This window comes from Phragmites australis, chromosome 1 (assembly GCF_958298935.1).
Source record: "Phragmites australis chromosome 1, lpPhrAust1.1, whole genome shotgun sequence".
NCBI lineage: Eukaryota > Viridiplantae > Streptophyta > Magnoliopsida > Poales > Poaceae > Phragmites > Phragmites australis.
This window is the reverse complement of record NC_084921.1, coordinates 23,068,569-23,081,566: the sequence shown is the minus strand read 5'-3', so window position 1 is coordinate 23,081,566 and position 12,998 is coordinate 23,068,569. Positions and strand designations below refer to the sequence as shown.

Here is a 12,998-nt window from a genome sequence, read left to right as displayed (position 1 = left end):
AATGCTACACATGTATTAGAAGTTTAGTGGCACACAATATCTACATTTTAAAAGTTTAGGGATCTAGAACTCTAAATTAATTCAGATAGCTATTTTCAAAACCAATGCTTATATGTTATAAGGCTGATTACAAAATGGAAGTCAATTGGATCTTGCATATATCTCATTTTTACTTTTTGTGCATGCTTGTTCTAAGTTGATTTACGCTTGTCATCAACACAACATCGATGCTTACGTGAAAACTATGACTTATCTTTCGGTTTGATCTGTTTTGGATTAATCGTACCTCACTCGAAAATACAGCTAGCTCGAATTTGAACTTAAATATCATACTTCCCAACAAAATTTATCCAAACACACTCTAATAAAACTGTTTTTGACCGGGCGTATCACTGTTTTTCAGAGGCCGAAGACTGGACCCATCTTCTTATCCTCAATCTATTTCTCGGACCAGTAAATCAAGCCTCATTTGGATTTTAGGATATAAAAAGTGAAAAAATAAACACTTAAAATTCAATCCTAACCATCCACTTATTTCCACCCTTCTATCCTTCATTCATTCCACAATCTCGCTACCCACCCTCCTTTTCCTAGTTGCTAAAAGAGGCCTCTCTTCGCTCCCACCCCCGGATAACACTAGCAGCAGCAGAATAGACGCCGCCGCGAGCCGAGGAATGGAAGCCGCGACAGCAGCAATGGCCGCCCTCCCGCCCCATCCCTGCACCTCCTCCTCGCCGTCGTCCCTGTTCATCGCCCCCAACCTCTCCGTCTTGAGGACGGCGCCAAGGGTGGCGGCTGTCCGCGCATCGTCGGCCCAGCCGACGCTCTCCGCCGGGTGGGAACTGTTCGGGCAGTCGGCGGCGAGTCCGGCGGCCAGAAAGGCGCGTCTCGAGGAGCTCGACACCACTAACATGCTCCTCCGCCAGCGCATCGTCTTCCTGGGTTCCCCGGTTAGTTCCTTTGCGCTCCGTTTCGTCCCCCAAATTTTCACTGTCTGTATGTTTTTACCGTGTTGCAAGTTTTATTAAATTAGCTGCCTCCAATTGTCGTGCGGTGGTTCTACCCTCACGAAAGTGAAACAATTTGAATTACATTGAATGGTTTGCCAAAGAAAAGACCATGATTGTTGAATTATGAGGCTTATTTCCGTCCTAAATTTCCATTCGTATGGGAAAGTCCAATTCTAAAATTCTAAACTTAAGTTCATCAACACATAATTTGGTTTATGTACTTGTACAATTAAAAAAATGCTCAAAAAATATAGTTTTTCTTAGGCTTATTTCCATCCTAAGTTTGTACTTTATTGATCGTTACATGTTACTTTGCCAATGTTGTTCCTTACCATTACATTACATGTTGAACCTTCAAATATAATTTTGAATCGACTGGTGTCCTTTGAAATTTTACTTTGGTATGACCATCATGAACCTTTTGAACTAACGATAAATAGTGCCAATAGAAAAAAAATTGCCATAAGTAGTGTGAACAACTTCCTTGGGCTCACTATTTTACTTCCTTCTATCATAAAATTTCTGGAACACACAAGATAACTGCGGTTCTATCATAAAATTTGACGTACCACTTACAGATCTGTAATAGAGATATTTATTTGAGATTGATGACTGTGTGAACTGTGAAGGATGCATTTCTTTATTGGATAATTAGCCTGAATGACTTTCAGTATCACTGTTCAATTGGAACTGATGCCTTCATTATTATAAAATGTGTCGTTGATATGGCTGTAATGGGTTAGGGTTAAAACTAAAAGTGTTGTTCATGAAATGGTATGCTTCTTCTGCATGCTATTATTTTCTGTGTGCATGTTGAAAACCATTACTTTTGTATTGTATACACATGCTCATAAAATAATTCAAACAAGCTTTTCTTTCTTCGATCAGTATGATCAAAATTATTTTGAACCAAATATTTATGCATCTTTTGCTTGGAATGGCTTATGCTATGTAGGTGGATGATACGAGTGCTGATCTTATTATCAGCCAGCTCCTACTATTGGATGCGGAGGACCAAACTAAGGACATCAAATTGTTTATCAACTCACCTGGAGGCTCCATAACAGCAGGTGCTTTTTCTCAAATTTTCATCGCAAGAGCTTATGCCTATTGCTCTTCGTGTAAACATATCAACTTTTCAGATTGAATTTGATTCATTGTAAGACTTGCCTCTTGTCTGATTGGGCTTGGGTCATCGGTCATGTGATCATGCCAGAATTCAGCCAACCCAGGGGGTCAGGTTGCTGGATCATCAGTGAGGCTATGAGTTATGTCTATGTCGTTTAATTTACTGTTTGACCTTTTTCACATAGATCATGGAAGAATGAAATAAAAAAAATAGGTAACAAGGATGTAATAAATTTACCCTTGTGAAGAAGTCCAATCAACCATGCTTCTTTCCTACAGCTTCAAAACTGTAGGCAATATGGGAAAACTTGTGATAGCTACAATCTTGGATTTATGTAATGGCCAGAATCTTGCAAGTGAAATGTGCCAAAAAACAAATTGAGTTTTAAACATATTTTGACATCTCTAATATTGCTGTATAAAATATGTTTGCACTTAATCTAAAAGTAACAATATGCTAATTCGTATGCTACTTGCTAGTGGCATGAACTTCTCAATTAAGTATCCAGATATTTACTGCTACTGCAATATTTTGCATCACCTTCGGTATTGAGTTCTGAATTGCACATTATTTATGATGCAATTTTATAATTCGTCCTTAAATATGTCTGGACAAGTTTATCCAATCCAAATAAAATAGTGACTGAAGTTTGACCATAAGAAAATTTTCTTTAGATTTCAAGGAGCATTATCTGGAATTGTTGAGACCTAGAATATGCATTCAATCATAAGCATTCCCTACTTCATGATTCTGTAAACCGTGGTGCCAGCAACTGGATATTTAACATTCTTTAAATTCCTGATGTGTGAGCAACCTAACAAGTTCTCAATTGACAAATTCAGTGTGTGTGCCTGTAGTGTCAGAAACTGGAATTTAACATTCTTGAAATTGCTGATGTCTGAGCAACCTAGCGAGCTGAGTGCTCAATTGATGAATTTGGGGGGTGTGTGTGTGCCTCTGTGAGGTGCTAAGTTAGCACTGCTAACGGCTTTTCATTTCTTATGGAAGCATCATAGGACAACTTGGAGCTCTGAAGTTGTGGAGCAACTACACTGTACATCTTGCTTCATGATGTGCTATTACAAAACAAATTTTATTTCTCATGTTTTAGTATCATAACCACATCAGGAACATATGATCGTACTGATCTAATTACATTATATTTGAAAAAATGCATAATGTTGGAAATAGTTCACGGACCTGTAGAAGTTCTATATGGTCACTGCAAAGATGGGAACAAACTGAGAAATAAACAAGCAAGTTTAAGAGGAAAAAACAAATAATTATGCCTACGTGCTAACATTTTGTGGCGGATGTGCGGCCAGTTTAGGAAACTGACTTGTTATTCCATTGCTAATTGTCATATTTGAATACTTTGCCGATATCACAGAGAACGTCCACTAGCATTCTCACGTACCCCTGAACTAAATGCTGATAGTGTCACAGCTCATTGCAACAATGGCTTTCAATTCTTTTTCTTTAGTACTGCTTGCGGTTTTTCCCTTTCCCAGACCCACAATGTGTTGGAGCTTTCAGCACTGGGAACACCCTTTTTACTGCTTGCAGTTTTTCCCCGCTTTAGGCATGGATCAGTGTTATTTCAAACCACAAGGAATTCCACCCACAGAAAAATACTCTTTTATCCTGTGGTTCCTGTCTAAATTAAATTACTTGAAAATGAACACAGAGTTTGTAAGTGCTTAGTGCAGCATAAGCTGAGAGTGATGGGCAAACAGACTAAGCCAAAGCTTATGGACTTGTTGATATTGTTCGGGATGAATGATTGACGAGCACTGTGATGCTGATCTTGTGTGGTTTCCTGAAATGTTTAAGCATTGGTAGTGGTCGGATTTCTTGTAAATTTATTTCAAGGCCACTGGTAGTCAGGAAGATGACATGTGGTGCCAAAGCCAGTCGTGAGGACGGAGTTATTTCAACAGTCCTCACTAGCCTAGAACCAATGCAATGACCGAGATCAAACTCCCAACAATTTGAAGAGCATATCCTGAAACATCAGAGCATGGGACTTCATGTAATAACAAGATGCCAATATGGTTGCCTAAAAAAGGCACTAATTTATATTCATTCTTTGACATTTTAGATCTCTCCGAATTCAGTTTAGTTTTTTGAAACCCAGTTTGTTCACCTGGGATGACCAAAACCTAGCCTGCTCATTCTGTTTTCCTTTCTGCCTTTAGAGTATCTTGGTGCAGTGTTACCCCGACATGGAACAGAGTTGAAATCCAACTCAAAAACGGGTGTCCAATCAGCAGAGTGAAAAAAAGGATTCAGTGATTTGGCTACTGTAATTTAACATAACAGTAAAGTAAACGAGAGTATTAATTTTGTGTTGTAGAAAATGTTAATAAGAACTAGGCTACATTCTATTTATGGGTTTTTCTGGTCCAAACGTCTGTACAAACTGGAACCTGCTCTGGTTCTATCATTAGTCGTGAGTCTGACTTATGCTTACTTTTATACCTCTTAGAGCAGTTTTTAGTACTCTATTATTGCTCTCATATTGGTGTTGTATGGTGTTATATAATATGTGGCAAATTGATTTACAGGAATGGGAATATATGATGCTATGAAATTTTGCAAGGCTGATGTATCAACTGTTTGCTTTGGATTGGCGGCTTCCATGGGTGCATTTTTACTTTGTGCTGGGACAAAGGGTAAGAGGTATTGCATGGCAAATGCGAGAATTATGATCCATCAGCCATCAGGGGGTGTCGGCGGAAAAGTAAGTTAACAGTTATTTGCCGCTTTGTGCTGTTTGTTTCTTGTAGGGTCTGCCATTGAAGCTGTATTTAATTGAGTCAGAATAGAACATTGATCCTAAGGTTTGATCAGAAAGGAATATGGAGATCTTTTTCTCTTTCTTTTGCTAGGAAACATGAGTTCATGTTATCTAATCATTCAGCGTACATTTGCTGTGGTACAAATTCTGGTGCTTTTGCTTAACCAAACATGACAATTCCAACCCACTAGCGCAAGTAGCAAGATCATGCCATACAGTGCTCTGTACCAATTGATATCGTGAGTGCAGGTAGTGTTGAAAAAAAGAACTTCATAGATCATAAGTAGTTTTCTTTTAATGCGTTTATTCATGTAACTTGTGAAACTGAAGTCTTAACACTAAAGAATAGTTGTCACACTTGAGATGGAAACATCACGTGAACTAATATTTGATAATTATATTTCCTTATGTGAGAATAAGGCTTATAGTATGTCTTTAGAAATCATGCTAACTTAGCATTGTTCAATCATTTCTGATCACCATCGGATGTCTGTGTTGCTAGGACACATGGTGCTGTTACGCAAATTTCAAACATTAAAAAAAAAACAATGGACTATCTTGATTCTCGAAGAAACCCCTTTTCATAAGTGAAATACATTGATTTACTTCACGCCTTCTGCTAGGTCACAGAGATGGGATTACAGATAAGAGAGATGATGTACGAGAAGATAAAGATCAATAAAATTATGTCAAGAATTACTGGAAAACCAGAGAAGCAGGTACTTCAGAACTTGTTGATTGATGCATGTTTTTCATACAGCAACAGAAAATTTTGTTGTACACTTGTACTGATTGCCATTTCTTGTAGATTGATGAGGACACAAAGTTTGACCATTTCATGAGTCCTTGGGAAGCCAAGGATTATGGAATACTAGATCACATTATAGATGAGGGGATACCGGGATTGGTAGCTCCATTGGCAGGAGCTGTGCCACCTCCAAAATCACGTGTGTGGTACTTGTGGAAGGCTTCAGGGCCAACTAGAAAGATCATGAAAGATCTACCTTCCGAGGAGAAACTAATTCGAAATGGTAACGGCAGCGCAACTGGAGATGATGGGAAGCTCAAGTAGACCTCCGCAACTGAAGCCTGTCTTCTATGTTACTATAATTTAGTAGAAGCCGACGTAACACTTCGTAAGGGGATAATAGGATGATGCATACAGAGTGGATCTTACTGTGCTATTTCGCATGCTAATTCATTGCTTGATTTCAGGTTATGGGTCTCCGTGTAGCCTGGTAGTTGGTAGAAAAAGGATGTCGTGACGAAATCCAATGCAATGATTTCTATGATGCCTTGTTTTATGGGTGTACACTATTGCTTCTTGTTCTCTACTTCGATGCAACATGACACCAGCATCTTGCTTTCATTTTACAGTGACCAGTATCACTAGGATCACGTTGTACATGGGAATGTGGACTATGCAAAAAGGCAGGGCCTTCAAATTGCTCAAAATCTTCCCTTACACTAAACTGATAGGTATTGTAGTATTGACACTTGACGGTTTGCCACATAACTCTAGTTATTGGATCCAACTCAATTTTAGAATATTAAATCTCATATTAAATACCTTGGAAGATGCTTAGGTTGGACACCTTTTGGTCAAAGTGTTGTAAATTTTGTGAAATATAGATCTTTTCACGAAAATCATCATTTGTGAAACCGTAGTATCTGCCCTCTTTATGAATGGTATATGCTGTCTTGATGCCTCAACCATATTCTCTTGTAACCGAGGACATTCCGGCCTATTCTATAGATATTTTTTGAGGAAACTATACAACATAACTTTCATAGCATTTGCACAGCAGAATTTCGTCTTTCGAATATGGGTTGAATGTTATACGCTTGAACGCCCCGGAAATAGCATTCATATGTTGCGAAGAAAAAGGCCTCTTAACGTGTAGTGCATAGTGGTAGACATAACAGTTTAGCATAGAGCATGCGTTGCTCATGAAACAAGCACTCGATTACATGACACTACTCTGAAGTATATAAACAAAATTTCAGAAAAGCAGGAATATAACTAATTATTGGGAAAAATAGATCAGCTTGAGGATAATGATTAATGATTATTATCAAAGGTTCCTCTGGAGCCTTCGGTCTCCGGACCTTTAGCAGGAGGTCTGACCCCTGGAGGCTGCGGATCCCTTCGGGTCACCCCTCTGGTACATCTGCGGCCTTCTGACGCCTAAAAGATGCAGCATGTCCTTGGAGACAATACCAAGGAAGAAAGGACACCTCCTGCAACTGACCTGACGCGAGATGACGGACAATTAATGCTGGTGCAAGTAGTGCTTATCCTGACACCCCAGCGTGATGGAGGTCGTCCTGACATCACCAGCAGAGCAGCGTTGGGCTGCAATTGGTGACTGGTTCACTTCTCAGGGGGCAGGCACCACAATAGTTACCATGGTAGATATTTATCTTTCATATAGGGTAAAAATTAATTATTCGGGATAAGATCTAGTAATTCGGTCAGATCTTAGATATTTGTACATTGTAATAACTTGTATACTAAGCTACGCACCACCCTATAAATAGAGGGCCATGGTCATCTAAGGAGTAGAGGTCACAAAGAGAATGCTTAAAGCAACACACAGGACATAGAGGTATCTAAACACCAAATCATGCTATGATACTTCTTCCAGACCGATCTATTTTTCTACTATTAATATATTTATGGTATTTCTTCCTCTCAAATTTCGTTTTCAAGCTTAAGTCTTCTTAAAAGAAACTCTTCTCGTACTTGTTAGGCCAAAACAATCTCTTGCTCCAGTACTAATGTTGCTACCGTGAAGAGAACTTGGACGGATCCAAATCTGCACCTCCTGTGAATCCAAATAAATCCTGGTGTCCGTCTAGACAACAGTCTCTCCATGGCCAGATCGCAAGCAAAATGGCCGGATTGCTTAGAGCCATGGAGAGGAAGACTTCACTTTCGGACCTGGCCTTTTTTTGTCCGAATGTTTCCGAAAATAACGAACAGGAAGGGCCGGATAGGTTTACGATTCGAACACAGCAGCTAGCGATCTCGCTCTATATAGCTAGGAAGCATTGGCCGTTCATTAATTGCCAACGGAAAAGCGTTGTTCCACAACATGCATTCTTCGTAGCATATCTCGATCACCACCAAATGAGGCATGCCCCGCAAACAACAACGGCAAGCCAGCTGCGCCCCGCTCTGCGCTCGCCGTCCCCAAGACCCGCTCCAGATTGTCCTACAGCACGCCGACGGCCTCACCTTGGACGAAAACGATTGCATATGGTTCCAGGATTACTGCAACGTGGACGCGGACACGACCGTCTTCCGTGCCGACACAACCGTAATGGCAAAGCGAGCCGAATCCGTTCGTAAGACGGGTATAGGCCAGTCGCGGCGAGCCTCTCCTGTCTGTCGAGAAGCGACTCCTCCGCGTCTGAGGACGACGATGGCGATCCCTGGCTCCTGCCCAAGTCCAAGGAACGTCTCAGCGTTGCCAGCTCCAAGCCCCGATAGACGCAGCAGCGACCTCCCGCGGGACAGTGGAAGCGACAAAGGGCATTCGCGGTGCCGCTGGCGCCACGCCATACGTCAATCCCCGTGTAAGATGGAGGCAGGAAAACCTTACCCAACGTCACGGTAAATCCGATTTTTCGAACGTATCAGATTTACCGAACAAATTAAAAAATAACAATTAAACTTTTTGATATGATTTTCATATAAATTGGTTCTAATCTATTAAACATCATGTTAAAGATAGCATGTAATCCTCTAGCTTTGGCATTATTTCTTCTATATTTTGAGTATAGAGCTTGTATAGAATGTCCTAAATCACCTTCCTTTTCTCTGTAACTTTCCTCGATTGTTTCCTAAGCTAGGCTATTTAATAGAAACCGGCCCTCACCAGTTCCACGTGAGCTGAGCCAAAATCTCTCCTCCTCAATACGTTCGCATGGTATTAGAGCAGGATTGATCCGTCTGTCTCCCTCCCTCGTCTTCCGCTGCTCCAATGGAGAATTCTTCCACAGACGAAACAATTCCTCCTCCTCCACCTCATCCTCCTCCCCAAGACGCCACTGCCAACCTCGCCACGGCACTCGCGGCCGCTCACGCTGCAGCCGCCGCAGGCAACAACAAAGGTCTCCTCACCGCCCTGACCAACGCACAGGCGGCTTAGGAGGCCATCACAACAGCAGCCAATGTGCACGCATCAGGCCACTCCGCCTCTACCATGGTCACAGTGCAGAACAGGCTCACCGATGGAACACCTGCGGCTCCTTCTCCGATGACCGTCGCACTCAGCATTCCCAGCGTCAAGACCCACGTACCCGTCATCCTCGACATGAAGAGTCCGAACTACACCAAGTGGAGGACATTCTTCATCGCCTTCCTCGGCAAGTTCTGCCTACTGGGTCACATCCTCGACGCTCCTCCTCCGGCCGATGTCGCTGGCACCTGGGCGCAAGAGGACTTCGCTGTCCTCACCGCCCTCTACTTCTCCATCTCAAACGATGTACTTGACATCATCATGGAACCGATGCAGACGGCCCGCGATCTGTGGGTCGCCGCCGAGAACGTCTTCCACGACAACCGCGAAACCAGGATCATCTACCAAGAAACAGAATTCTGAAGCCTCAATCAAGGAGACATGACGGTGATGGAGTATTGCCGGAGTCTTAAAAACCTCGCCGACTCGCTGCGGGACCTTGGCAAACCAGTCTTCGACCGAACCCTCGTCCTCAACCTGATCCGCGGCCTCAGCCCTCGCTTTGCCACTCAGGCGGAGCTACTGCCACTCCAGGTCCCTTTCCCGACCTTCGCCAGCGCCCGTCATCACTCCTTCTCGCCAAGATGCGCCGCCCCGCCGACGGTGTCTCCATCGATAATGACACAACCCTCTTTGTCACGCCTACGACCGGCCAAGGGAATTTCAACACCAAGGGAAGCACGGCAAGGGCAAGGGCCACAAGGGGAAGAACAGTGGAGGTGGCGGAAATGATCGCGATGGAACCAGCCGCGGCGGCGGCGGCGGCGACAGCTATGGCGGGCAAAAAAGGGCGCCGTCACCTCCACCCGGTCCGTGGGTGATGATGGGCCTCCTGCGCCGTGGACTGGTCCTCAACCTTGGACCGCCTTCTGGAGGCCTACAGGCGGACAAGGCCTCCTTGGCCCACGGCCCAATCTGAGAGGGCCGCAAGCCTTCCATGTTCAGCAGCCCTGTTCAGCCTCCGTCGTTGGCTCTGAGGCATCAGCCCAGCCTAACTGGGATCAGGCCGGTCTTGTGGCTACACTCAACAACCTACACATGAAAGGACAACCCAATGGCGGCTGGGTTATGGACACCGGTGCTACATCCCACATGGCTTCATCCGACAGTATCCTTCCCTCCTCCCGAGCACCCACCTCGCCCATGTCTGTTACCGTCGGTAATGGCTCCTCGATTCCGGTTTCCCGAGTTGGTCACACTACTCTCTCCACTCCTTCCTCCCCATATGCCATTAATGATGTCCTTATTGTTCTATCTCTTATACAGAATCTCCTTTCCGTCCGCAAATTTACTCGTGACAATTATTGTTCCGTTGAATTTGACTCTTATGGTTTCTCCATTAAGGATTCGCATTCTAGGACCGTGATTCTTCGCTTCAATAGCTATGGTGACCTCTACACCATCCCGACCAACTTCACCTACACTCGCCCGCACATCTTTCTGTCAACCACGACATCTCCAGCTGTGTGGCACCGCCGTTTGGGACACCCTGGCTGCGACGCTATCCTCCACCTACAGAAAAGATCCGCTATCCCTAGCAATATTCCTCATTCCAGTTGTCACGCATGTCGTGTAGGAAAACTTGTTAAGCTTCCCTTCACTCGCTCTCATAGTGTTTCTACTGCACCTTTTTAGTTATTACACTGTGATTTATGGACATCCCCCATTCTGAGTAATTCAGGTTTTCGCTACTACCTTATTATCGTCGATGACTACTCACATTATTTTTGGACCTTTCCTCTTCGCCAGAAATCTGATGTGTTTTCCATTTTTCAAACATTTGTTCCATACATCCACACACAGTTTCAACTCCCTCTCAAATGTTTCCAAACCGATAATGGACGTGAGTTTCTCAACTCTGCCATTCTCTCCTTCTTTAATACTCACGGCATTCTCCTTGACACTTCATGCCCATATACCTCCCAACAAAACGGTAAGGCCGAATGATCCATTCGCACCACTAATAATGTCATGCGTTGCCTACTCCTCCAGGCTTCCATGCCTCCCTCTTATTGGGCCGAAGCTCTTTCTACCGCCACATACCTTCTTTACCGTAGGCCTTCCCAACCAATTGGTTTCCTCACACCCTTCGAACGACTTTTTGGCACTACCTCCAATCTTTCCCACCTTCGTGTCTTTGGTTGTTTGTGCTATCCTAACCTTTCCGCCACCATTCCACACAAGCTTGCTCCTCGCTCCACCGCCTGTGTTTTCCTTGGTTACCCCACCTCCCAAAAAGGCTACCGTTGTCTTGATCATACCACTAACCAAGTCATCACATCACGACACGTTGTTTTCAACAAAATAGTGTTTCCCTTTTCTACAGATACGGCACCAGCTCCATCCTACGACCTCGACTTCCTGATCGACGACTTCGAGCCGCTCGTCACGTGCAGCTTCATGGTGCCCATAGAGCCAGCTACGCGTGGTGCTCCGCCGGTAGTCCTGTGCGACACAGCCACACCCGGCCTTTCCACACGCGATTTGGCGTGCGGGTCTGCGGCGCCCATCACGCGCGACTCCGCCACGCACGGCTCGGCCACGTCTGCTCCACCACTTGGGCTTTCTCCAACCTGCTCAGTTATGCGTGGCTCGACCGCGCCCCCTTCTTCGACTGGGCATTCACCGACTGGGCTCCCTCCATCGCCTGAGCAAGTCGTAGGCTTGGTCTCACCATCCTGGTGGCTCTTGCCTGGGCTGCCCTCCCCAGCTGGCTCGGCCAGATGATCTCCCGAGGCAGTGAACACCTTGCTAGCGGCTCCTGCTTCGTCGCCGCAGCTACCCGCTCCGCCGGTCGCGCGCCCAGCGCCCAGGGCACACCACATGATGACACGCGCCAAGGCTGGAATTGTGCAACCAATTAACCGCTTAATTTGTCAGTGTCATGTTCTCTAGCTGCTTTGCCCATTCCGAAGACGTACCGCACACGGCCCTCCAAGATCCCATGTGGCTCCAGGCCATGCGTGACGAATACGAGGCACTCGTCCACAACAAAACATGGACACTTGTGCCTCGTCCCCCTGGCACCAACATCGTCTCCGGCAAGTGGGTCTACAAGCACAAATTTCATGCTAACGGCTCCCTAGCCCGTCGCAAGGCCCGCTGGGTCGTCCGTGGCTACTCCCAGCAGCCCGGCATCGACTATGATGAGACATTCAGCCCCGTCGTCAAGCCATCAACCATACGGGTCGTCCTCAGCATCGCCTCCAGGAAGTCCTGGCCCATTCACCAACTCGATGTCAAGAACGCCTTCCTCCATAGTACACTTGATGAGACTATTTACTGTCAACAACCGTCCAGCTTCGTCGACCCTAATCACCCCGACTACGTCTGTCACCTCAACAAGTCCCTCTACGGCCTCAAGCAAGCCCCTCGCACATGGTACCATCGCTTCCTCGCCTATGCCCGCACCATCGGCTTCAGTCCGTCCATCTCCGACACATCGTTATTCGTCTACCGTAACGAAGCCAACATTGCCTATCTTCTTTATGTTGACGACATCATCTTGACGGCTTCATCTCCCCGTCTTCTTCAACACCTTTCGGGGAGCCTTCACGATGAGTTCGCGATGACTGACTTGGGCGACCTTCACTACTTCCTCGGCATTTCCATCAAGCGCACCATGACTGGCCTTCATCTATCTCAATGCTAGTACGCGGTCAACCTTCTTCAGCACGCTGGCATGTCCGAATGCCATCCCACGGCCACGCCTGTCGATACCAAGTCCAAGCTCTCTACGAAAGATGGTGCCCCTCTCCAAGCCTAGGAGGCTACTGAGTACCGCAGCCTTGCCGGGGCGCTACAGTACCTCA

The 12,998-nt window shown here is 45.1% G+C and overlaps 1 protein-coding gene across 1 annotated transcript; it reads left to right on the top strand.

Moving 5' to 3' along the window:
* The first annotated feature begins 564 nt into the window (after positions 1-564).
* Positions 565-6,308, top strand: LOC133912885 (ATP-dependent Clp protease proteolytic subunit 3, chloroplastic-like). The gene is made up of 5 exons (XM_062355846.1): positions 565-950; positions 1,966-2,080; positions 4,707-4,882; positions 5,563-5,658; positions 5,748-6,308. Exons 1-5 carry the CDS (start codon positions 675-677, stop codon positions 6,009-6,011), a joined length of 927 nt encoding a protein of 308 aa, XP_062211830.1. The 5' UTR covers positions 565-674; the 3' UTR covers positions 6,012-6,308.
* The last annotated feature ends 6,690 nt before the right edge of the window (positions 6,309-12,998 follow it).

Bases quoted from the DNA above. Each gene is read 5' to 3' on its own strand.
- LOC133912885 (XM_062355846.1), top strand. From the start codon at position 675: ATGGAAGCCGCGACAGCAGCAATGGCCGCCCTCCCGCCCCATCCCTGC. The intron at 951-1,965 runs GTTAGTTCCTTT...TATGCTATGTAG, and splicing joins TCGTCTTCCTGGGTTCCCCG to GTGGATGATACGAGTGCTGA. The intron at 2,081-4,706 runs GTGCTTTTTCTC...ATTGATTTACAG, and splicing joins TGGAGGCTCCATAACAGCAG to GAATGGGAATATATGATGCT.